The sequence below is a fragment of the Diadema setosum genome, chromosome 18, assembly GCF_964275005.1.
Source record: "Diadema setosum chromosome 18, eeDiaSeto1, whole genome shotgun sequence".
NCBI lineage: Eukaryota > Metazoa > Echinodermata > Echinoidea > Diadematoida > Diadematidae > Diadema > Diadema setosum.
The window spans coordinates 31,190,764-31,215,371 of record NC_092702.1 but is presented as its reverse complement, the minus strand read 5'-3'; the positions used below and the strand labels follow the sequence as shown (position 1 = coordinate 31,215,371).

General features: G+C 38.9%; 1 protein-coding gene across 1 annotated transcript in view; it reads right to left on the bottom strand.

Annotated features, from left to right (window-relative positions):
- Nucleotides 1-24,608, bottom strand: part of LOC140241523 (transcription elongation regulator 1-like) — a 48,603-nt gene that overhangs the window by 3,091 nt on the left and 20,904 nt on the right. The window contains exons 6-18 of the mRNA XM_072321260.1: nucleotides 22,725-22,915; nucleotides 21,881-22,028; nucleotides 20,401-20,531; nucleotides 18,526-18,656; nucleotides 17,738-17,892; nucleotides 16,825-17,039; nucleotides 14,270-14,478; nucleotides 11,545-11,695; nucleotides 5,371-5,547; nucleotides 4,508-4,675; nucleotides 3,116-3,295; nucleotides 2,399-2,482; nucleotides 432-532 (exon numbers count right to left, since the gene is read on the bottom strand). Coding sequence (XP_072177361.1) covers nucleotides 432-532; nucleotides 2,399-2,482; nucleotides 3,116-3,295; nucleotides 4,508-4,675; nucleotides 5,371-5,547; nucleotides 11,545-11,695; nucleotides 14,270-14,478; nucleotides 16,825-17,039; nucleotides 17,738-17,892; nucleotides 18,526-18,656; nucleotides 20,401-20,531; nucleotides 21,881-22,028; nucleotides 22,725-22,915 — 2,041 coding nt within the window. The remainder of the gene's footprint in view (nucleotides 1-431; nucleotides 533-2,398; nucleotides 2,483-3,115; nucleotides 3,296-4,507; nucleotides 4,676-5,370; nucleotides 5,548-11,544; nucleotides 11,696-14,269; nucleotides 14,479-16,824; nucleotides 17,040-17,737; nucleotides 17,893-18,525; nucleotides 18,657-20,400; nucleotides 20,532-21,880; nucleotides 22,029-22,724; nucleotides 22,916-24,608) is intronic.

The window sequence follows — 24,608 nt, the reverse complement described above, 5'->3', positions numbered from 1 at the left end:
ACACAACTTTTCCAGAAGAAGACGGAAGTGTCAAATATTTTGAAGGTTAGCTTATTTGGAATATTTGGAATATTTGGACCCTGCCCCAGGAGTCATCCTGGCGGGTATCACCATCATTCATACAAACTATAATCTCCTCCCTTTACTGATAATTTTGCAACATTTGGGCAAAACTCCAGCCACAAATTTTCAAGAAGACGATGAAAATGTGAAAGGGTTTTCACACTCGACAGACAGCAGACTTTGGATGCTCGTTTGAGCCATTCTGTTCATGTGAGCTGAAACAACAACAACAACAAACAAACAAGAATAACTGTCAACAAGAGGAATGCCTCATACTTCATTCAGCCATAATGTAAAAAAAAAAAAAAAAAATCCCTTCTCAATCATCAGCAGTTCTTGCAAGTCCTCCACACTTTTTGGAGACTTACTTGTAGGTTATGAATTTTGTCTCCTTTAACAGCTTCTTGAAGGCGATGCGACTGTCCTGGTATTTCTCCTTAATGTAATCGTCAAATTCACGCTCACGTTTCTAGAAGAAAGACAAATCGATAAATGTGTGAAGATGGTTACTGCAGCATGTCGTTGCTGAATACTCAAGCAAAATGAACAAATATGCTGGGATTTCATAAATGAAAAGTGTTACAAAATGTGCTGTACGGCAACTCTTATCATTCACAGGAATCCTCCACATATATGAATCAAAGAAATCAAAGAATGTTTTTGCTTTGGAGGAATTGTAACTATACAGTCCCACTTTTGTACTCAAAACCCGAAGATGGGGATCTCAATGCGTGACCAAAAAATGATGTCATTCTGATGGTTCTCTGTAATATCTGAAGTGGAAGTCAACTTAGGTAATTTGCTGAAGACAGGAACACTTTGGCCCGAATTCACGAAGGTGGTAAAAAAGAAACCATGGTTTAAACCATGGACAAAAACCATGGAGCGCCAAGTGTCGCACGGAATATTTCGTTACGAAATTGGTCATTTCGTCAACAAAATTTCGTTAACGAAATTATCATTTCATGGACGAAATGTTCATTTAGTTACAAAACGGTGTCATTTCGTTACAAAATAATAATTTCATCGATGAAATGACCAATTTCGTAACGAAATATTCCATGCGACACTTGGCGCTCCATGGTTTTTGTCCATGGTTTAACCCTAAAAAGACTGGGGGGGGGGGCCTAAAAGGCCCCCCCCCCTCGACATTTCGCGCGATTACTCTGCAACACGCAATGCTCTCGCCGCGATGCTCTATGACTTTTTTCTTTCGAGTTTCCTGCACATTTTGACACCAAATTTGTGACGCCCGGGGCTGCGGTTATGAAGTTACATAACTTTTTGTACATGCATGTGAGGCCGAAAATGGCTCAAAAATGTGATTTTGTGTACAAAGTCAATACAAATTGAGTTTTTTCACATGGTTCACATAAATATGCTTATTTTTACTCTCAATGGCTAGAATTAAATTGTTTTAGGAGTATTATGCTTCAAAAAGTGTCTGCAACAAATTTTGTTCAAAAAACAACAAAAACAAAAGGTCGAAAAACAAAGAAATACATAAGAAATTCATAAAACAATAAAATAAATAAGAAATTAATTTCAATACTAAATTTTTTTTCAAGTACATTTGCTAAGAATGCCACAAAGAATAATTAGACCAAAAATGAGCACTTTTGGAGCTTTATTTACTGATTTAGATCAAAGAGTCTGATTACTCGCAAAAATTAGCATAATTAATCAAAATAAAATAAAAGAAGGCTATTTTGGAAAATTTAAATATACGATCTTGTAGATTACATCGCACACTACCATTGTGCAAATTTCCGCGGCGATCGCGCGATCCACGGCCGAGATCTTAAGAGGGGGGGGGGCCCTTTAGGCCCCCCCCCCCCAGTCTTTCGAGCTACCAAAATAGCCCAGTCTTTTTAGGGTTAAACCATGGTTTCATTTGTACCACCTTCGTGAATTTGGGCCATATAGTTTAACATTCTTTACTGATCAATCTCAGCTGTTGGTTCAATCATATTAAAATTTATCTTATGGACTTAGACCTTTGGTTCCATCATAAATTCAAACACAGCTGTACATGCCTTGTGTTATCAACCTATCCATGAGTAATTGCATTACTTTTGTAATTAATTTCTACACTCAGAATTAAACTTAAATGATTTTAATACTCTTATGCCCAGTATTGATATGTATCACACATTGTGGAGAAATATGAAAATTCAATTCAATTCAATTTCAGTCCATTTCATACAGTAGCTGTCTCTCTCCACTCCAAATGTAAGTAGATACAAGTACTTTACAACGCTACTGAGCTTCTACATCATTCACTACTGATTTTTTTTCCCCAGAGATGGTCTCCATCACATGACTAGTGACTTACCCTGTCACTGGAGGAAAACTTGGTGAAGCGAGGATCTTCTTTGATCATCCTGCGAACCTCCTTCCAAGAGGACGTCAGCTCCAGCTGTGGAACCGAGACACAACAATCTACAAGTCAAACCGATTTCTGAAATATAGCCATGCGACACAGCAGTAGTCTCCATGTTTTCACTACACACTGATGTCAAGCAAAGTTGGAGACTTCCTGTCGTATGATGTCTTTCATATTATGTAATCAGTTTTCCTGGCAGCACACCCCCTCCCCCGAACTTTCATATTTGCCATCACCTAGAACCCCTGCTCAAAAATTTTAACTGCCGTAGTCATGCAAATATTAGCATGATTCTTTTTTTGTTAAACAAAAACAAGTTACTTCATAAACAGATACAGGACACGCTTAACATGAAAGGCATTATCTACAGCCGTTCTTCTCAATCATTGTAAACCCCAGGTCCACTTTGGCTCCTACAAATTTTTCAAAGATTAGATAGATTGAATACAAGTCTCTTTTTATTTATTTTTTGGTGACATCCTGGCCCACCTGCGAGAGCTTCATGACCCAGCGGTTTAGAATCGCTGATCTACAGCAGTGACTTTGCAAAGATGCAAACCAAGGCACAAGAAAATTACCTGCTGACCAAAACTATATGCTAAAGGCACATGCACAGAGTGAGATTCGAAGTACCAGACACATGTCTACCAAACATTGATCACTTACACCCTTGGTTTCGTCCAGCAGCTCCCTGAATTTGTCCTTCTTCTTGCGAGACAGGCTGCTGATGTGCTCGGTGAAGAGCTTCTCCTTCTCCTCGCGCTCCAGCAGCTCGGCCAGCTTCCAGCGGCTGTCCTTCCTCAGCTGCCGTCTGGTGTCGCGCCAGTTGGAGTCTGAATCCCGCACCTGCAGATCGATTCCAAGTTTGACTTTACCAGTTTACTGGAGTCTTCATTTTAAATATTTAGAGCACCGGGCTAGCAATCCGGAGGTCTCGGGTTCAAATCTCAATGGAATCCCATTTTCTTTGCTCATTTTCCACTAATAAACTATATTAATTTCTGGTCGTTTTTTTTCTGTTTGCATTTATTACATACTCAGAAAGCTGCATCACTTCGGTGATCCCTCGCATTTATCCCTAAGTTGAATTATCCTTTGGGTTTATGCCAGGTTTAGGTGTGTGCATCTGTGTCACACACAAACACACTGCTATACAACTTCTGACCATCGGAGCATTGAGAATTTAGGGTTTCTGGGACGAATACTGAACTAGGGCTTTCTATAGCTCAGTCGGTAGAGCACCGGGCTAGCAATCCAGAGGTCTCGGGTTCAAATCCCCATGGAATCCCATTTTCTTTGCTCATTTTCCACATTTTAAATATTTCATACACAGCTCACTGCTACACAGGGTACAATATTCAAGTAATCAGAGTCACTATCATCAGTCTAGTTGAATATGAAAGAAGCTAGAAACTATGCCATGTAACACATGCCAAACAAATTTTCATAATTGTATCATCTTTAGAAAGCATTGAGTACAACTTGTATATGATGTGTCTAATGGAATGACTTTAAAGACCAGATATAATGCAGGCAAATTCATAATATAGAATTTGTTTCACAGGATTAAAAAGGCAGGTCCTGTATGGAGGAGTCTTACAACTCACATGTGCACAATATTCCACTTTCACTTTTCATAAAGTGCAAGGCATAGAGAAATCAAATGAAGAGGTACACTGTATACAAGTAAACCCCCTGACAGGGCTGTCAATGTTCACTCGTCAAAATCGGGGAGATTCTACATTGAGCAATCAGGGAGACACTGGAGTGTTACATGCATTTCAATGAGCAAAAAATAGTTCCTAAATCAGGGAGATTTTGACATTCTCTCATCAAGGCATGAAGAAACATTGACTTTTTTTGGACGTCTTTCCGAATTGGAGACGTGGTACAGCTCTGCTCTTACAGCTTGTCCTAGATGAGAAGCAATGTTTGGTGAACAGAATCAGCTTGACACAGTCAGAAAGGAAGAAAACTAGGAGGTAGACAGAGAAAAGGCAGAGCACTAGGGAGGTAAACAGAGGAAAGGTGGAGCACTGGGAGGAGTTGAGTGCCTACCAGGTCTGCCAGGAGGGCTTGGAAGTGTTGCTGGGCCTCGTCCTTCCTGTACTGCCCCCGCTCCCTGTCCAGCTCTTTCTGCTGCTCGGTGCGCGTCCGCTGCACCTCCTTCTCCCTCTCCCGCAGGCTCGCCTCGATGCGCTTCTGCCGCTCGGCATCATCGTTGTTCTAACAGAAGCAATGCATGAATCAAAACTCAACTTTTGACAAAAAGTACATAAAAAAAACAGCAAGTACATCCTAATGGTCTCCGCAAAATTGGATTGTATCTGCCAGAACATCTTCTACAATTATGTAGATGCCTACCTGTATCTGTTTGTCAAAGGGCATTTTCTGATGCGTGGAAAGCAATGATATATTACATTTATACATATATATTCTCAGCATCTGCATCTATCAATCATAGTACAAGTTCATGCAGAGATGGAAAAAGAATGTGACTATTATGGCCTCCTCCTTCAATGTGATGAGAGCAAGCCTGACACTGTTGATTTAACAATGATATCCTGTTCTGTCTAATTCACTGGGGTTGACGTGAATTGCCTTGATAATGACAACCAATAGACAGTCCATTTTTCCCCCTGAATTTCAGTTCTAAGGAGAATTCAATTATTCATACATTACTTTAGAAACATATGAAGACATCTCAGTATCAAGTGCACCATTTAATTCTACACTGAACAGATAAGAAAAGAAACAAGCACATTTGGAATGAGTTTGGGCATCAACATGCTATTGTGAAGAGTTGCAAGATCTCTACATCCTAAAGCAGGTTCAGCTAATATGTGGTAAATTTAAAGTGGAGTTGCACCCATAGCGCCGCAATCTGCATATCTGTCGTTTACAAATGTGTCGCGAGTTACCTTAAAGTTCTGGTCGATGAAATCTCGGAACAGGTCTTCTCGTTTGGAGCTGCTCTCCACACCTTTGTAGCGAGGGTCGGATTTCAGGAGCTCTTTCACCTTACTCCACCGACTGGAAGCCGACAGCTCCAGCTCCTCACTCTTCTCTTCCAGCATGGCCAGGAAATCCTTCCTCATCTGTGGCCGAAAGTCAGGGCCAGTATCATAGGACAAAAAGAAATCAAACAGAACAGTCAGTATCTTGTTCTGACATACTACATCTGTGACAACTGATCTCAATCTTTTTTTTTTTCCAATTCAACTACTTCTTTTTTTTTAATAAAAAAAAAGAAGTAGTTGTTGTGTGCACTTTGAACACAGAAAATCTAAAGTGTAGTGGTTGTAGTTTGTCCTTTGAAAATGGAAAATTCAAGCGTAGTTTTGTATATTTCTGACTTTTTTTTCTTCTTTGTCATTATGAAATGCAACAAGGGAACACGCATGTCACTTTGATAAAATCATAAACATGTACAGTAACTGCAGTCTGCCAGTTTGCTTCTTTACTACCCTGTATGAAACAAAAAGGTAAGGTTATTCAGTGAATAAGGCATTCAAGCTGTATCACGAGTCGATTTCTTGTGCAAGTGTTTTTCAATTTCAGTTGCTGATATCATTCATCATCATAATTGAGAAAACTTGTGTCCTTGGATTCTTTTCACTGATAGAAATAAGGACCTCGAGTTATCAATTAACATCTTTGCTTATTACGCCAATAGGAAAAGTAAGTGTGGAAGCTATAAGAAAGACGGGCATAAATTGGCAATCCAGTATGCATTGTTCTGCAGCCTAATCGACTCATGCAATAATCTCCAAAGATTGATTTATACTTGATGGCAAATAACTTTGAAATCAATAAATGTTCAGTTTCCAATATTCTATCAGTGCAAAAAATCCAAATCCAAACAAAAATTCCATAATCTTGTGTAGAAATACCTAACAATTTCATGCCAAAGTGAATATACAATCATGCTTACAAACTAAAAAAAAAAATCCAGCCATTTTGTATTAAAGGCAGGCATGTAATTGCTTCATCATTTTTAGGAAATTCAAACAAAGATATTAAACTTTTAGCAAAAACATTTATCAATTCATTAAAATTGTTTTGTCTTTTCCTTTCCACATGGTATACACATATCTGTTTCTTCAAAGAAAATAGGTCAAATTAATTCGTACGTCATATTCGATCAAAACAAGTTTGCAAAATCGTATTCCATCAGACTGCAGTTGTCACATATTTCTTTACAAAATAAAAATGTCTTGCAAAGGTATTGCAACATGATTGGTATATCTCATAACTTTGCGTATGAGGGGAAATCAAATCACAAGAGTCAGACACAGCCATAATGTGTTATAATATGATGACCATAGTGGAGGAAGAGGTAACAGAAGTGATGCTTAGAGGGGGCCACACATTTTTGAGCCCTTTCAGACTGCCCATAGAACTTGTCTGCTAACCTACTCTGAGGAAATATTCATTGCACATCAATGATATGTGTCTTCCACTCTTTTTTTTTTTTCTCATATCGTGTTCCGCCCATTATACCGCCCATTATAGCTCTCATGTGCATTTGCAATTTGAATGTTTCAAAAAATTCAACACATGGAGGAGGTACGCAGAGCTTTGCTAGGCTCGATACACATAATTCACTTCCACAAATGATCTGTGTGGTCTTAGAACGATGTGTATAGTACACGAATGCAAATACATGTATGTACTCTTGGATGCACGTAAACAGTGAGCTCAGTTTCAATTGAAATACAATGTATGGAATGTCATTTGCAGTTTACGAGTATTGGGAAGACTCCAAACCCTATCAGAAAACAAGTGTCAGGGATGTGGGTACAAATAAGACATGTTTGCTATCTGAGAGCAGCCTGATTTACTGTTGTAGCTTCTGTGGAGAGGCTTTCTTCCACCAGTTGCACACTCGAGGGAAGTAGAACAAGAGAGTGGGTGGATCTTGATTGATTCAGGCATCTAAACACTGCAATTTGGTTGTTTATGTGACAACTGAATAAAGAGACGCTACCTCTTCCTCCACAAATCACACATGCCAAACAGCCAGCTCAGTCGAACCAAGCACACAAAACCTGTTACCGTTTATAACAGTCATTGGAATATTTCAGTCAGTAATCGTTTGTGGTTATGAAACAATGAACTCAAGATATTGGTCAAAATCAGGAAAACAAAAAAACCTCTTTTACAGAAAATGACTTAAAAAAAAAGAAAAGAAATTTGAGTTTTGTTTTTGGTTTTGTGTACTGGTTTAGGAGTGAGTGAATGCCTCTATGCACATAAACACAATCTTTAGCTCTCCAATGAAAGAAGAACTAAACCAAAATGATATCCATAATAGTTAATCAAATGATAACAAATAATCATTCAAGTTTTGGCAGTTTGTGCATCACTTTGTAGTACACTTTGGATATTATTCATTTTATTCCTGGTTGGGAAAAAAGCTCCGAAATATTTTTGTTAGAAAACCATGTGAAAATGTACTTGGTCTTCTATATTTACCCCAAAACAGAGTAGAGAATGAAGCTTCTGAATCAATGCCATTTCATGTATACATGTGAATGCTGTTCAACATTTTCCATTTGTGTGAAATGATTAGTATTGACTAATAAACCCTTCAGGTAATTTACACACACACAAAAAAAAAGAAGAAGTTTGGATTGTCTCATGATGCACAAAAGTAAAATAGCAGCAAGTTATGGAGAACTGGTAAGATGTGTGGTTCAAGTCCACAAAGGCATTCAGCTTCTGGCTAAAAGCAAAACAATGGCATGTGATCACGGCATGATCATCGGAATTGCTACTCTTTACATCAACATGAAACTATTTGCTGTACCGAATAAAGCTGGCTTATTTTTGCAGACAAGGAAGACTTTTATTCATCACCCTTTGTTCCAACTATCAACGACATCTTGATACTATCAGCAGGGAACAAGCAAGCAGGAATGATTTCCATTGCCGCGGCCTTGAAATCGCCATCGCTACAAGCTTTGTTGGTCGTCGTGACAAAATAAAATACAATGCTTGTTAGGATTTAAGAGCCTCATCAACAAGTGAGTGAAATTTCTTTTTAAAGGACTCTGCTTCATTGTCAGTTTTATCTAAACTTCATTTCTAACATGCTCTATAACTTTATGGAGACAATATTTAGAATTTTAAACTTTCTCTAGCATGCATGACACATTCCATTATTATGAAATTAATCTTAAACTAAATTGTACATAATGATTTTCATGGAATGGTAATAAATGAAGGTACAATGTGTCTTTAGGATGAGTCTGTAGTGAATTCATAATAAATCAATGCGTTTCCCTCATTTAAATTCAAGGCTAAACATTTCCCAAAGATACAAACAAACAAACCAACAAATCCATCAAGGACAAAAAGATTCAAAATAAAGAGCCACATTATGCAATCGAACTGCTAAAAAGGTAAACATATGCATTCACTCATTTGACCTTATTATTTTCATTGTGAGCTGTCTTTTTCCTAATTTGAAATATTTCAACAGTGGCTTATATGCCAAAACAAAAGACAAAATAATTTCTCATGAACAGAAAATAATTACAAAGTTTATTTTGAAGAATGTCACTAATTTTCTTGCCTTTCTAACATCATAAAGCAACATTGTACCCTCGACAGTGATAAATAGTTTGCTTTATGCATGAAAACCATTTCAGTCAATATCATTTGAATTGATGTTGAACAAAAATCATCATATCATTTGTTCACTCTACACAATCTGCATAGACAATACACATCATAGTAGCACAACAAAATATTGAAACAATAATGAAATGATTACATTGGAATATGAAAGTTTTCAAGTTGGTGTAAAAAGAAATGTGTTAGTCAAGCAAATATCTCAGATTCTCAGTAAAACACTTTGCATCTTCCTGTTTTCTCATGTAGCAGTGGATCAAAATGCTAGACAGCTACATACATGTAACAGTCATGTGTGACATAAGTTCAAGTCTGATTATCTGAAAAGAAATGTTTATAATAAATTGTTTTTGTTTGAAAGTCTGCTTCCGTATGAAATTTTGATGTTCAGTTTCAATATTCAAGAATTACCACATTGTACATTCCGCGAATAAATCTCTTTTCAAAAAGAAGAAAAAAAAAAGTTCAGAATTTTATCAAGAACATGTTACACATGATGACAAACTTTGTAGATGGTAAATAAAAACAAGAAGGATTATGACTGACATCATGCTGTAGTTTTGTACATATGCAATATAAAATGAACACTGCTGACATATATTTGCATGACTTGAAACTTGTTCATTTACACCACTTGAAACATTTTGAGAATCCCTGCAATGGTAAAAATATGGCAAAACAGGAAAAACAATAGATGCAGTTGTATGGCAAATACAGATAGAGTATGTTGATTCGTCAACAAAAGCTGTTTGAGGAAAAATGTACAAACATGAAAGTAGAATCAATTCCACAAATTACATCTCATCAAACATGCTTTAAATAATATGCTAGTCTGGTAGACAAATGTATATGTACAACTCAACAGTTTGAAATATATATTTAACATATATTTTATTTTGTCACTTCTTGATTAAGATTTAAAGGCATGATTTATAACTTGGTCTCACAGACTCACGAAATAATTACTAAACAATGCACAGCAACTATCAAATATCATCAGTGATATGCCAGATAAACTGTGAATAAAAAGATACATTCATAAAAATATAATGCAGCTGGAATGAAGAGGAAATTAGAAGACGTTAAATGAAACTGCTGGGCTCATCAAGTTGGTATCCTGTAATTTGTTACCATACATTTCAAATTCTGGTGATGTATTTTTGTGGCAATGTTTGAAAACAACACACCTTACATACTACTGCAGCACAATAGACATGGTACATGGGAGAAAAAAAAAATCTTTCAAAGTGTAAAATGTTGGACAGAATCTACAGACAAAAGTGTCAATGTAACAGTTGCATGCCAGAAATCGTCAAAATCATCTTTCTCAGCGTTCATATGGACACAGCTTAATGTACAGAAGCAGTACACATCATGTTATGACCATGGTTGATAGCACTTATAGAATCAATACAAATACAACTTGATTAAAGAGGCAAGAAATTTCTATCATGGTGTCATCACCATGATTATGTCAATTTTTTCTTTTTTTAAAATTCTCATCAGTGGTTGATTCCCATCACAAATTTCAGGAACTTTTGTCAAATGGGTTCAAGATTCTGTATAATGCATTACCAATTATCATTGTCATCAATGCATCACCTGGTGTTAAAAAAAGAATCAAATCAAAACAAAACAAATGAAAGAGGAAAGGACGAAAGCATACACGCCCAATCTAAAATGACCTTGGGGCAAATGTGTAAGTAGATGGTGGTATTAAGTAGTTACATATTCAGTGTATGTACACAAAATTCTCTAGCCCATCACATAAAGTTATCAAATCATAAAACCCAAACATTTCCAGTCAATGTGTCCATTTCTTCCTTTTTGTTTGGCTGTTGTGGGAGAGTGGAATGTATCATCTTACACACTTATACACTCAACCAAAAACCATACAAGGCATCAGTCATTAGAGTGATCTACAAAACTACTTCACTTTCTTTTTTCCCCCTCACAGAACAAGAACCTGACCATGAACTTTTTTGACAGGAATGCTCAGTCACAATCTTTGATGAGGAAGTACATTTTCCTTATTTTCCCTTGCCACCAAATTCTGTCTGCACTGATGCAAACAAAACTCTCCTAGAGCAAAATTAGAATTTGTCATTTCTGGTAGTATTTCCAGATCACACAAAATAAACAAGGGAAGATTTTGAAAGGCACCTACAAATTGAGTGAAAGTCATGTTTGGCAGCAAAAGGGCTAAAAACGAAATTGTACTAAAATTTTGAACAATTGAATTGAATTCCTCATTGGTAAAGGGTTCTGAGATATTTGTTGGAGCTCACTCGCACATGTACATGTCTTCAAGGTGAACTACTTGCCAAGATGGACGAATGAGGGTTATCTCCTGCTACTAACCGGCATGTTTATCATCGGTGACAAGACTGCCCCCCTTCTTTCCTCCCCCTCCCCTGCCCGCCCCTCCCACTGAGAAAGGCACCAATACTCCCTACCTTTTCCGTCTTGCTGATGCCCTCCTCCTTGGCCTGCCGGCGCACCTGCAGCATGAACTCGTTGAACAGCCCCTCCCTCTCCCGCATCTTCTCGATGCTCTTGAAGCGGGAGTCCTTGCCGTGCTTCTGGGCAAACTCGCTGAAGGTGGTTCTGGGAAGATGAAAATGTCACACAATGACAGCAATGATCTAAGAGTAAATCCTTGATATGTCTTGTTCTTTTATGGCGGGAAAGGAAACTTAAAACGAACATTTTCAAGTAAATATCTCACTGTTGGCAGATAGGTGGTAATTCTTTTGCACATTTGAAGACATCATGACATCCGCAGACTTAACATTTCTAGCAGAGCATGATTATGGGAATATTGTCAAAATCTGGGGAAAAAATTCACTTGTACTTTTTGCTCATTTCACAAAAATGTAATCATGGAGCAATGATATACCTTCTGCCCTTAACCCTAAAAGGGCCGGGGGGGGGGGGGGGGGGCACAATTTTGTGATTTTGTGTACATTTCCTATGGAAAACAGTGCTCTGTCATGAAAGTCATAAAAACCTGTACTTATTTTTACAATTAATCACTTTCATTGATTAATTTTGTGCTAATTATGGTAGAAAAGTGGTCAGTGACAATTTCAAATGAAAAAACAAAGAAAAAAACAAAAGTTGAAAAACAAAGAAATACATAAGAAATTCTGAAAACAATAAAATACATAAGAATTGAAATGAGTTTTGGAAGTTTTTGTGATGTACAATTGTTGAATATGCTAAAACAGATTTACAGATCAAAAATTATACTCTCAATGCTTTTAAATAGGCTAAATTATGATCTTGAGCTTAATTTGCATAATTAATTAATTAATTAAAATTAGAAATTAATTATTTCAAAAGATCTTATGACACAATCTTGTAGATTATGATGTGGGTCTCACGCATGCAGGCGGAATCCACCCCCCCCCCCCCCCCCCAAGTCTGAGCATAGCCAAAAAAGCCCGGCCCTTTTACGGTTAAAATTCCTCAGTGTCACTCATCTATCATGAAAATGTATCATATCCCCAAAACTATCTACGGAGAAAGGAGTCGGTACTGATATTGACATTGACATACTGCCGGGAAGAGAATGGAGGGGGGGGGGGGGATAACGTTGCTATAAGTGGCTAGAGAAGAAAAGGCACAAACATGCACATGCACACACCAGGGGTATGAGAGTATTTGCAGAAAAAAAAAAAAACTAGAAATGTCGCTATGGCGACTGATGCCTCCGCCATAATGCATGATTCTCCCAATAGGTGTATAGTACAATGTCTTCACAATGTGTGATGACAGTTTCACATAACTGGCAAAATATTGAAATGACAGGTTTGTCAGAAATATCTTGAATGTTCACTTTCCTTGAACTGGGTTTGCTATAATTGTCTAAGAGTGCAGGTACACATATTTGGGGAATTGAGAATTTTTACGTGACTTCTGACTGACCCTTTTATAAGTTTATGCATTGAGTAATTTTCAAGGTATGAAGAAAGAGTGTAATCACAGTACAAAATAGATTTTTTTTTAAAACCTGGCCTTTAACCCTTAACCTTTGCTTTGACCTTTGACCTTCTGGCTGGAAATTTCACAGAGAATCTCCATTAGGTAATACATGTATATATTAAGTTTTAAAAGTAATAATGCAAGCATTGCATATACTAGTATATGAGGGAAATAGCAAAATTTTGAGGAGTTGACCTTGACCTTTGACCCCTGACTATTCACCCATGACCCCTAAATTCCCTAGATAATCCCTGCCAGTCAGTACATGCGTATGTACCAAGTTCCATGAAGATACACTGAACTATTTGTGAGAAAAGTGATATTGCAACATTTTCACCTAACCTTTGACCTTTGACCTTATGACATGAAACTCTCTGGAGAATCTTTACACAGTAGTACATGTCTACACTAAGTTTCAAGAAAATACCTTCGGGCATTGCATAGATATGGGGGAAATAGCAACATTTTTAGCATTTGACCTTGACCTTTTGACCTCTAGCCAATGTCACTAAAATCTACTCAACTAATTGCCCCATCATACAACATCCTTGGACCAAGTTTGGCGAAAGCTGCTTCATCCAGTTTTGAGTTATCACGTAAACAGATAAATTTTAGGATTTGACCTTGATCTTTGACCTTTGACCTCTGTCCCATTTCACTAAAAAACTAATCAAGTAATTGTCCCATCATACATCACCCTCAGACAAAGTTTGGTGAAATTTGCTTGATCCAGTCTTGAGTTATTGCGTAAACGGATACAATTTAATGATTTGACCTTGACCTTTGACCTTTGGCCGATTTCACCCAAAATCTAATTAAGTAATTGCCCCATCATACTTTATACTTGGACCAAGTTTGGTAAAATTCCAGTCAATATTATTCAAGTTATCGCGTAAACGAATGCGGACAGACATACGGACGGACGGACAACCTGAAAACATAATGCCTCCGGCACCACTTCGTGGCGGAGGCATAAAAAAATGCTGTATAGAAAGAAAAAATCTCAAACTTATGAAAAAAGGTCTGAAGCACACCAAACAGCAAACATTTCAATGCATTTGAATGGAGAAAAAAAGTCTGAAAAGTGAGTTTTGGGCAGAATAACATAAAAAATCTGAAGTCAGATTGGACTCTGAACTCTCACATTCCTGACACACACACACACACACACACACCCCTCAAAAAAAATCTTACTTGGGAGTAAGCTTGGCTGCCTGCATGAGGGCCTTGAAGTCTTCTTTGCTCTGTTTGACCTTGTTCGCTTTCTCTTTCCTCTCCTCATCTGCACGGGTCTTGATGAAGTTTTCAAACTCGTGCTTGCGTTCTCGAGGAGTTAGGAGCAGGTAGCGCTGGTCAAACACAATTTTATGAAGCTCTTTCTCCCACGTGGAGAATGCTGATACCTTCAAAAAAAAAAAAAAAAGGAGAGAAAAGAAGAGACATTTTGAAAAGTTTTTTTGGTCCCCATATTACTCAATGCACATTTCCCTCTTAACTGTATTTTCTCATTAATGAAAACTTGCAAAAGAAAGCAATTTTACTGCATTACTACACAGCAGACTTGAATATTTCAGTAATTTGAATCTCTAATTTTACATGTATGTCCTAAATTCATACAATTAGTGATTTCGACTGAACCAAAAAGAACAGGTAAAACAAGAGATCACTCACAAGAGTTCATGACATATTTGACTTTAATGCAACCTACCACATACAACACGACTGTGGGCACCTCCTCTTCTGATAATGTAGGTCTTTCTATACACTGAAAATGTATTTTTCACCTTGGGCCCCCATAACCACTTTGTTACTTTCATAGCTATCAAATCGGGCTACCCCTGCCGCTGTCACAAACACCTTTAACTTTATCCGTAAGACTGTCCAATTACAATATAGATTGGCTATAATGACTTCCTGAACCTGGACTGAAAGACTGGGAATTTGCAGTTAATGGCCCAGAGGGAAAATAATCTCTGGCATTTGAACAGCTTTGTTTTAAATTCCTGTTGCCAAAATTTCCCTACCAAAGCTGAGTATATTCTGTCGACTGGCATTTAAATTATAAAAGTGCACCCAAAAGTTGATAGGCACAACTTCGTCCGATCAAAGATACACATGCCAAGTTTCATTAGGATACCTCAAACGATTTTTTAGTTACGCTGTCCACAAAATTGATTAAAGATAATAAAAAGTTTTGGTACCTCAAAAATTTCCTTGTCTTAGTTTGTGTTTCAGGTTAAAGTGCCTTTCATATAACTAACACTGTGAGACTTACTCACCCCAAAGTGCTCTCATGTCTTAGTAATCATGCAATTAACTGCGACCAGCAGCCCCATACGCATAGCGACCAGCAGTCCCATACGCATAGCGTAATCGGGCTTCGCATTGTAGCATTCAGGATCATGACAGAATTAAGTATCGCGGGATAAATATTAACTTAAAATCCCAAAAATTCTTCAATTTGAAGACTTACCAATTAAGGTGAAGTATTGAAAACAGGCTTCGGGCAACATTTGGTTCTGCCTATAGTCCCTTTCTGTTCGAATTGATGACTGAATGTGACTCGGCCGAGAGGACCTTGGGAGAGCTACATACACCATGTACACTGAATACTACAGCCAGTGCATGCGAACACATCACATGCGCACAAATTTCAAATCCCATATCAACGGATAAGATGTTTGTGTGCGCATGCGCTGGCCGTAGTAGTCAGTGTATGCATCGGTCCATGGTGTATGTAGCTCTCCCAAGGTCCTCTCGACAGAGTCACATTCAGTCATCAATTCAAAAAGAAAGGGACTATTGGCAGAACCAAACGTTGTTCGAAGCCTGTTTTCAATACTTCAACTTAATTGGTAAGTCTTCAAATCGAAGAAATTTTGGGATTTTAGATTGACATTTACCCGCGATACTAATTCTGTCATGATCCTGAATGTTACAATGTGAAGCCCCATTACGCTATGCGTACGGGGCTGCTGGTCGCAGTTAGCTATGCGTACAATGGGCTGCACGCTGCTGGTCGCAGTCGGTGGTTTCGTACAATATTTATCGACGCTGTACGGCGACGGCTCTGGTACGAAACCATTATTGCATGATTACTAAGACATGAGAGCACTTTGGGGCGAGCAATTCTCACAGACAATGTACTTTAACGTGAAACACAAACCAAGACAAGGAAATTCAGGGAAACTTTTGAGGTACCAAAACTTTTTATTATCTTTAAGGACGAAAGGACGGACGGACGGATGAACTGATGAACGGATGGACGGACATAAAACATAATGCCTCCAGTGACAATTCGTGGTGGAGGCATGATCAACACACAATGCAAAAAGAATGAGCCCAACAGAAAGAGAAAAGAAACTCTCCACTGAAGGTTAAGTTACAGACCATTTTTTATTTTGTTTTGTTTTTGTTTTGCTTCATCCATTCCTGTTCACGCAAAGACTGCACATCTCAGAGGGTCTCAGTCCTTCAAGAGTCGCATCCATAACCACCTTCTGCAGATTGTATACCATATTATTTATCAGAGCCCATTATTTTCTTTTTGTCATTATTCCTCTCTTAAGCTTGATTAGGCCATGAGGTTGTCATGTATAGTGCACAGCATTGTATGCATGATTTTGATACTTAGTGTCACGCCTTGTGAACTATTGTTCACAATACCATGTTATAAAAAAAAAAATTAATAAATCTATCCATGTCTTATCATTGGATAGAACTCTATGCAGCAAAAACAATGGTCTTACCCCTCTTTCAAGCAGCATGTCTCTGAACTGCTTCTGGCGAATCTCCAGGGGTACTAGCGCCCTCTCCCTGGCGGCCTTCACCTCGGCCTCCAGGGCAGCCAGCTTCTCAGGGTCCGACTGGTGCTTGTCCTTCTTCTTCCTCTTGGCCTTGGGTTCCCCCGCAGCATCCTCCTCTTCCTCCTTGGGTTCCGTCTTCGCCTCCTCCTTCTTCTCCTCTGCATTGCCAAAGACAAACAGCATCACTGAATATCAAACCATTGAGGGGGCAAGTGGAAGTCAAAACATCTCAAGTGTAAATCACATCAAATGCTTGTGTAGCTTAGACTGGGCAGAAAACCAAAGTCAAAACCATGGACTTCACACAAACTAGTGACCTGCCTTTCTCTGCTGATCCAGTTTACTTAGATGATTGTCACTGTAACTTTGCCCCCCCCCCCCCACACAAAAACAACAACAACAACACACATAAAACATACACACACACACACACAAAAACCCCAACCCACCCCCCCCAAAAAAAAAAAAAATAAAAAAAAAAATAAAAATAAATAAATAAATAGAGGAATGAAATATTTGGGAATCCAGATCTCCATCATGTTTAAATCATTGAGTGCTAAAGAATGCATTTTGATCAAATGCACACTTTTGAACTGTTTGACAATGGAGAATCCAGTCAAGAATCAAGCCAAGACTGAAAAACAAAGGCACGAAAATAAAACAAAATAATAAGTAGATTATCACACAACATCACAAATTGGCTCCAAATCTTAAAAATCTTTTACCTTTTCAGGCTGGCTATCCCAGCAATGGCTGTTATTATTACTGTTAATGCAATTTAAACAGTTGTCGCTGTTATACAATACACAAAAAGTGAAAAGTTTCCAAAAGCCTGAAAGGTGGGAAGCCCCTGCACCTTGCTTCTGCTCCTCCTCAGACTGAGGGGGTGATTCCAGCACCATGCGATCCACATCTGTCCGCCCCAGAAGCTCCTCCGGTCTCTCCCACAGGGACTGTCGGGTGCTGGGGTTGTAGAAGAACACCTTCTTGTCACCAGTCCACACCAAACACCTGTCGCACCAAAGGAAGATGCCGTTTCAATAAGCGCATACGAGAGTTACCTACCACACGGGGAGAGTACTATCTTTACACTTCTGGTCATTCCATCCCTAAATATTCTTCTCCTCCAGGAATAGGTATTCCTCAATCATACTGTGACATCATGAAGTTACATTACAAATGGTTTCCTGTGTGAACGTTTGCATAAGGAAAGTAAGTTGAAATGCACGATGAGCATCTTTCCTGAAATCACACATTTGCTTCTGATTTCAACTAGATTCTGCCAGTGGAGTTTTCAACTTGGTTGCCTTCCCCAAACAAAATAGCACAACTCATGCCTACATATACATATACACTGCATTTGTTGAAAAACACTCAGAACTACTTTACCCCATGTGGGTTAATTAGGTTTATGACATCAGCCATGACATGCTTTTAGTAACACTTTGCTAATCTTTTCATTAAAATCATTGTATGTTTTGCTAACCTAGCTTATCTTCTCAGCAAAAAACCAACATAGCATAGCAAACAGGAAAATGTGAACTCAAGATGGGGAAAAAAACCCAAAAAAAACATCACATCATTTCCCTCAGTGAATTCAGTATTCAGTCTTAACGAGATACAGCCACGTTGATCAATGCGTACCAGGGCGTTCCTGGGATTGGCTTGGTGGCGACTGGTTTAGATTTGTCAACTGGCTTCTCTTCTTCTTTCTTTGGTTCCACCGTCTCGGCAGGTTTGGTCTCCGGAGCTGGTTCTGACTGGTCCATCTCCTCCTGTCAATGAAAAAAAAAATACATTGTCAAACTTTAAAATGAAACTCTCAGCTCACGGGACCACTCAGCCATACTTATCAAGACTATCTAAGGGTCACATAGCAAGTTAGGCTTTTTAAAGGACAAGAGTCTTAGAGATCATAATCTTAACCCTATTTTAACTGGGGGGGGGGGGGGTCAAATTGACCCCCCCTCGACGTTTCGCGCCACGATTCCACAACGCGCAAAACTTTTGCCGCGTCGTTTCATGACTTTTTTCATTGAAGTCTTCCGCATATTTTGAGACCAAATTTGCGACGTTCACGCACACCATTCTGAAGTTATGTAATGTTTTGCATATGCATGTCAACCCGAAAACAGCTCAAATTCATGATATCGTGTGCAAATCCAATGCAAATTGTGTTTTTTGGTTAAATTGATATAAATTAGATTATTTCAACGTTTAACCATCGAAATTAATCAATTCTAGTGAAGATAAGCTTGAAAAAGTGCCTGCAACAAATTTTGGCAAAAAAAAAACAATAGAAAACAAAAGGTCGAAAAGACAATAAAATACATAACAAATTAACAAAACAATAAAAAACAAAAGAAATTGATTTTGATTGTGCTATTTTTTTACAGGAAAATTGTTTGATGTGTCTTGAGGAATTCTGACACAAAAATTTAGCAATCCTTCAGTCTTTTTAATGGAGTTATAGGTGAAATTTAGGACAAATTAGTCTGCACCATACTTCTTTTGAAGCAGTATGAGTGAGAGAGCTTTTTGGATGTAAGCCAGCGTAGAGCTATGCGGAAGGTTTTCTATATATGTGACTTGCTACAACAAAAGGATCCTAACGTCGCTGACGGCTGAGCAGAAAAAATCGAGTTTGAAGTCACATCATCAAAATTGGTCAAAACAATCGGATTTCTGGTTTTGGCATAATTTTGTAGTCTAATGTCTTGTCTATCATCTGCCGAAATTTCGAAGCTAAATGATCAAAGGAAAGGCAAGAAATCAGCGTTTTCTGGGCCATGATTTTCCGACTTTCAACGTAATAGAAACGTGTCCGAAGATTTGGATTTAGCGCCGCAGCTAGACTCCGCCCCTAGCAACGAGGGAGTGATCTTATTGGTCAGTGCGTGGCATCTGATTACTGATTGGTCGTGCGTTGACCGCTTGCGTTAAGCTTGAATGAACATCGCGGGGGTCGCTAGGAGCATACCTTCTATTGTCAAGCCGTGAAAACTGTCTCGCCGCCCCTTGATCATGATAGCGTTGGAAGAAAACTATGAAGGCGTTTTTCTCGAAACTCTGATTTCCACAACCACTTGACATGCGCTAATAAATTCATCGATATCTCCGCAACCGAGTACTTTTATGAGTTGTGCTATATATGAAATTAAAGTACAAGAGTAAGGGAATAATGTCATGCCATTTTCAGAAAATTGTCCTCCCCCGACTTTCGGATCCTTTTGTTGTAGCAGGTCACATATAGTTGCCCTCGTCTGTAGGATGTGGTAAGCACCCTTCAGATCACTCAGCTTTACACTGCAATATGGTGACACTGATGTTAGTTGTGCTCACTCGGCAAATGAAAGCCACACTAAACTACTGCAATGGTACACAAAATACAAATCTGCAGAAAAGTCCCATGAAATTTAATGTTGAGAGGGGAAAACTCTAAATCTAGCTAAGAAACATTTTCACTATCTCATCCATACAAAATAAAACAATACAAAAACAATGCAAAGCTAAATTCACCTCTTTCTCCTCCTGTTCCTCTTCAACCTTCACTTCTTCCTTTTCCTCTTTCTTCTCTTCCTCTTCAGGTACTGCCTCTTCCTTCTTTTCTTCTTTCTCCTTTTCTTCCACCTTTTTGGGTTCTTCTGAAGCTGCAAGTAAAAGAACAACAACAATAAACAAAAGAGAATATGAAACAGCACATCACAAAGGTCACACAGCTTTACAATAGGATGCTTTAGATTTGCAACATGGACATTTAGATGATTGGCTGTTCTCCTCTCTCCCTGCGTCATGTTGCCAAGTAGCTTTAGATTTTATGAGGATGCAACCTATAAAAAGTAACATGGTGCCCCTAGGATCATTGCATCAAGAAGCTCCCTGTGGTGTGAATTTGAGTGGACGCTAAGATAGTCCAGAACCAACCGTGAAAACTCAGACGACGCAAGATCGATTTTGAGAAGGAATTTTGTGCATGCGCAGAACAGGCTTTTTTCCTCTGAATGTCCGCATCACGAAAATCTACAGCTCCCTAATTACAACTGGAAACCCACTTGCCCCTCAGTCAACTTGAACTACCATCAGGGTTTGGGGACAAATTTGATACTGCTCAGGAAAATTCATATTCATATGGGATGATTCTTTGTAATCATATAGCTATGAATAAACATACTTAATCACATGCAGTTAATTCCCTTTCCCTCTCCTCTTTTTTTTTCATTATGAAGGAAAAAAAATATTGTCTTCTACTAATTTTTCCTCATTAAAAATGGTAAATGTGCTTGGTAGACATCACCAGCTGACATCACTTGTCATATGGGAAGAACCCTTAGAGGGGATGACTAGTAACTGATCAGTGGGAATAAGTGGGAATGCTGGGGGATGATTGCTCCAATCCTTGTGGGATTCCTTTAAGAGTATATTATATATCTATTGTTGTGTGAAAATTATTTGTTTCAGAATGGTCTCATATTCAAGTAATGTGCAGTTTAATGTTAGCATGCCTGTACAGTGATGGGGCACATTACTTGAACATGAGACCATTCTGTAGCAAGTAATTTTCACACAACAATAGATATATGATGGACTCTTAAATGAATCCCACAAGGATGGGAACAATCATCACCCAGCATTCCCACCGATTCCCTCTGATCAGTTACTAGCCATCCCCTTTAACACAGGGTTAGTACTGTTCATCAGCTTTCCAGGAATGCGTCTGAAGAGATGACTTTTGAACATGTGACACATGTACGGGGAAAGAGTAAGACCAAGAGTAGTACTGTAAATGCAAAAAATGTTCACGGTAAAGTAATTTTCACGTATGTCGTGCTACTTCTGGCTAGCACAAATTCTAAAACCTCCAAAAATATTTTCACAATTTTCTATGCACATTGTAAATGGGTCGAGAATTGTGCTGTGCGAATTCAACAACCCGCGAACGTGCTTTTTAGCCGCTCAGCGCGAAAAATTAATCACACGAAAATATCAACATTTACAGTACCTTCTGCTGGCTTGGCGGGCTTCTCTGCCTCCTCCATCTCCTTGGGTTTCTCCCATGTAGACTGCATGGTGCGGGTGTTGTAGTAGTATGGCCGTCCGTCTGTACTCCTGTATTCCATCCACTCCGTCTTCGACGAGTTGTTGTTGTTCTGGATGATGAAAAGTGGAGATTTTCAGGGAGGGTAATGTGCTACTGTTCTGCTCTCATGTATTTTGACCTCTTGTTTTAATTTTTGTCTTTTTTTTTCCACGTCAAGAATTACCATTTACCCCCAATAAAAAAAAAGGAGAAATATAGTATTTATTAAAGGGGTCATATAGTTTTGGTTGAGACCTAATTTCAGATTTCTAACATTTTTTGGTGAGATAATAAGAAACCTCTTAAGAAATATGAAAGAGCATGTAATTCTATGAGGAATTCAACATTTATTTGATGATATCAACAGGGTTTTTAGGAAATGAAAACAGGGCTCTATGAGAAACACTATTCCACCAAAAAGTGTTCTAGAAAAACTGCTGAAAACACAAGTTCCTGTTTTTTTTTATGATCCCAAACTTTAACATAATGTAGAAGAAGAATTGCTTTTTCAGAAATTATGAAAAACTCAAGATTGGTTAGGTTAACCAATTTCACCTATTTTCAGTCCTCACACAAAATCACTGCGTGCGACTTTTTGTTCGTTTTGTGATGCATAACCACAACCCTAATCCTTATCCTCATATCAACCTAATCTTGAAACCCATCACACCCCTAACACAAACCTTAAGTCCTTGGAGAAAATAAGACCAGAGCAACTGCCCCAGGAGCAAATGTTGTGTCACCCACGCTCTACATACATACGTACCTGTGCACTTTGCGAGGGCTGGGAGGAAGGCGGTTGCTGCTGCTGTTGCTGTGGTGGCTGCTGCTGTGGCTGCTGCTGTTGTGGTGGTGGTTGTGAAGATTGCTGCAGCATGTTGACTCCTGGCAGGGGCATGCCAGCATTCATGAGACCAGGCGGACCGCCAGGCATCCTCGGTGGAGGAGGCATCATACCTAGATCCCCCCAAAATTGATGATGTCAGCAAATCATCACATATCTCGTCTAATTAGTTTCAATCTGCATCATCTATTCTTTGATTAAATATATACAGGACTAATAGATAGGTTTCATAACATGTTAAAATCATATGCTTCACATTGGCGCAAAATTTGTCCCTGAGCATGTTAAAGCATCCTGCACAGGAGCAACCAATCCAAACAAACTTTATTCTAAGAAATGACATGTACTTAGCAGAAACAGATTGAACTAGAGAAGCACTCGGAGAGCGCAGACCTCCGCCAAGCATGCAGCCCATTTCCACCCGCACTGATCTTGTCTTCCACAGAGACCAGTGGTTTCCACCCATACGTACTGCATTGTGCGCTGAAAGCCGCCCGATTTCCCAATATAGAAGCCTTTGTTACGTCATAAACCGTCAGCTGCACAGCGCGCCTCACCTTAGCAGAAACTAGAGCACGCGCTTTAGTGCGTGCATGCAAACCTCAAATACGCGCAGCCTGAACTCCAAAGTTCATTGACCCTACCTGCCAAAATATCAGAAATCCTTCATAAATTCCCCCAAAATTCTCAGATCACTACCAAAAGTTAATCGTTTGTTACTTGTGTCATTCTCAATGTTTCCTGCAAGTTTCATCCCAATCCGTTAACTACTTTTTGATTTATTTTGCACACGGACGAACGAACTAACTAACAAACAAACCAACGGTAACGAAAACATAACCTCCCCCCCCCCCTTGGCAGAGGTAATAAAAAGTTCCATAGCTATCAGGAGCAAAACATCCTTGTGTCTTAAAACTGCATCTATACTGAGCTACCTTGTGGCGAATCAAATGCTGTTTGGGGAGAGGGGCAGGAATAAATAGGATGCATGGAATTTTCCAAATTATCAAAACTTAATATTCTCGTACAGCTAGTTTTATTTCACATAGCAGATGTGTGACCCTGCATCACAAAACCAACAAAAAGTCACCAGACATGGATTTTGAGTTAAAGGCAGCCGGTCGTCGCAGGCGATTCGCAGCTCAGTAGAAAAGCACGACAAGCTGCTCCTCCCGTTATTGTACCCCCGTACGTACCGAATGCTGAACACGACGCTACGCAGCGCACCAGCGAAAACCAGATGGGGCACGAGCGCCGTGCGAGCTGTCCACTGTAATTTCAACATGGACGCCCGAATACCTACCGAATGGGGCCGAATGGGTGCATGCACAAAACCGCACAACAGCCATGCGCATGAAAATCTCTCCCGGTCCGCGACACAACAAGTAGTGAGAGCTGTCGGGTGTACGTACGTACGTATCTGGCTCCAGTCTCTGTTTATATGCACTATGGTGCCAATTTCAGCAATCTAAGCAATAATATTTCAAAATGTCTGAAAATATTATATAACAATATCATGAATTATTCATATATTACGTTGTTAATATTTGGTATTTATAAATATGCTTTGATGAAGAAATATTAAAACTCTAAGCTTCATGTATAGCAAGTTGCAATGCATATGGCCATATGGCAGGTTGTTATGATCTCATCGTGCAATGTTGTCTGCTGCGTCAGCTGCATGTGTTATACGTACAGCTTACAGTACGTTGGGCCAGATCGTAACATAACAAAGTTGATAGAAAGTCGTCAGTACCGGTATGTCAATATCAATATTGTGTGTGGTATGCGTGTACTGTTTGCAAT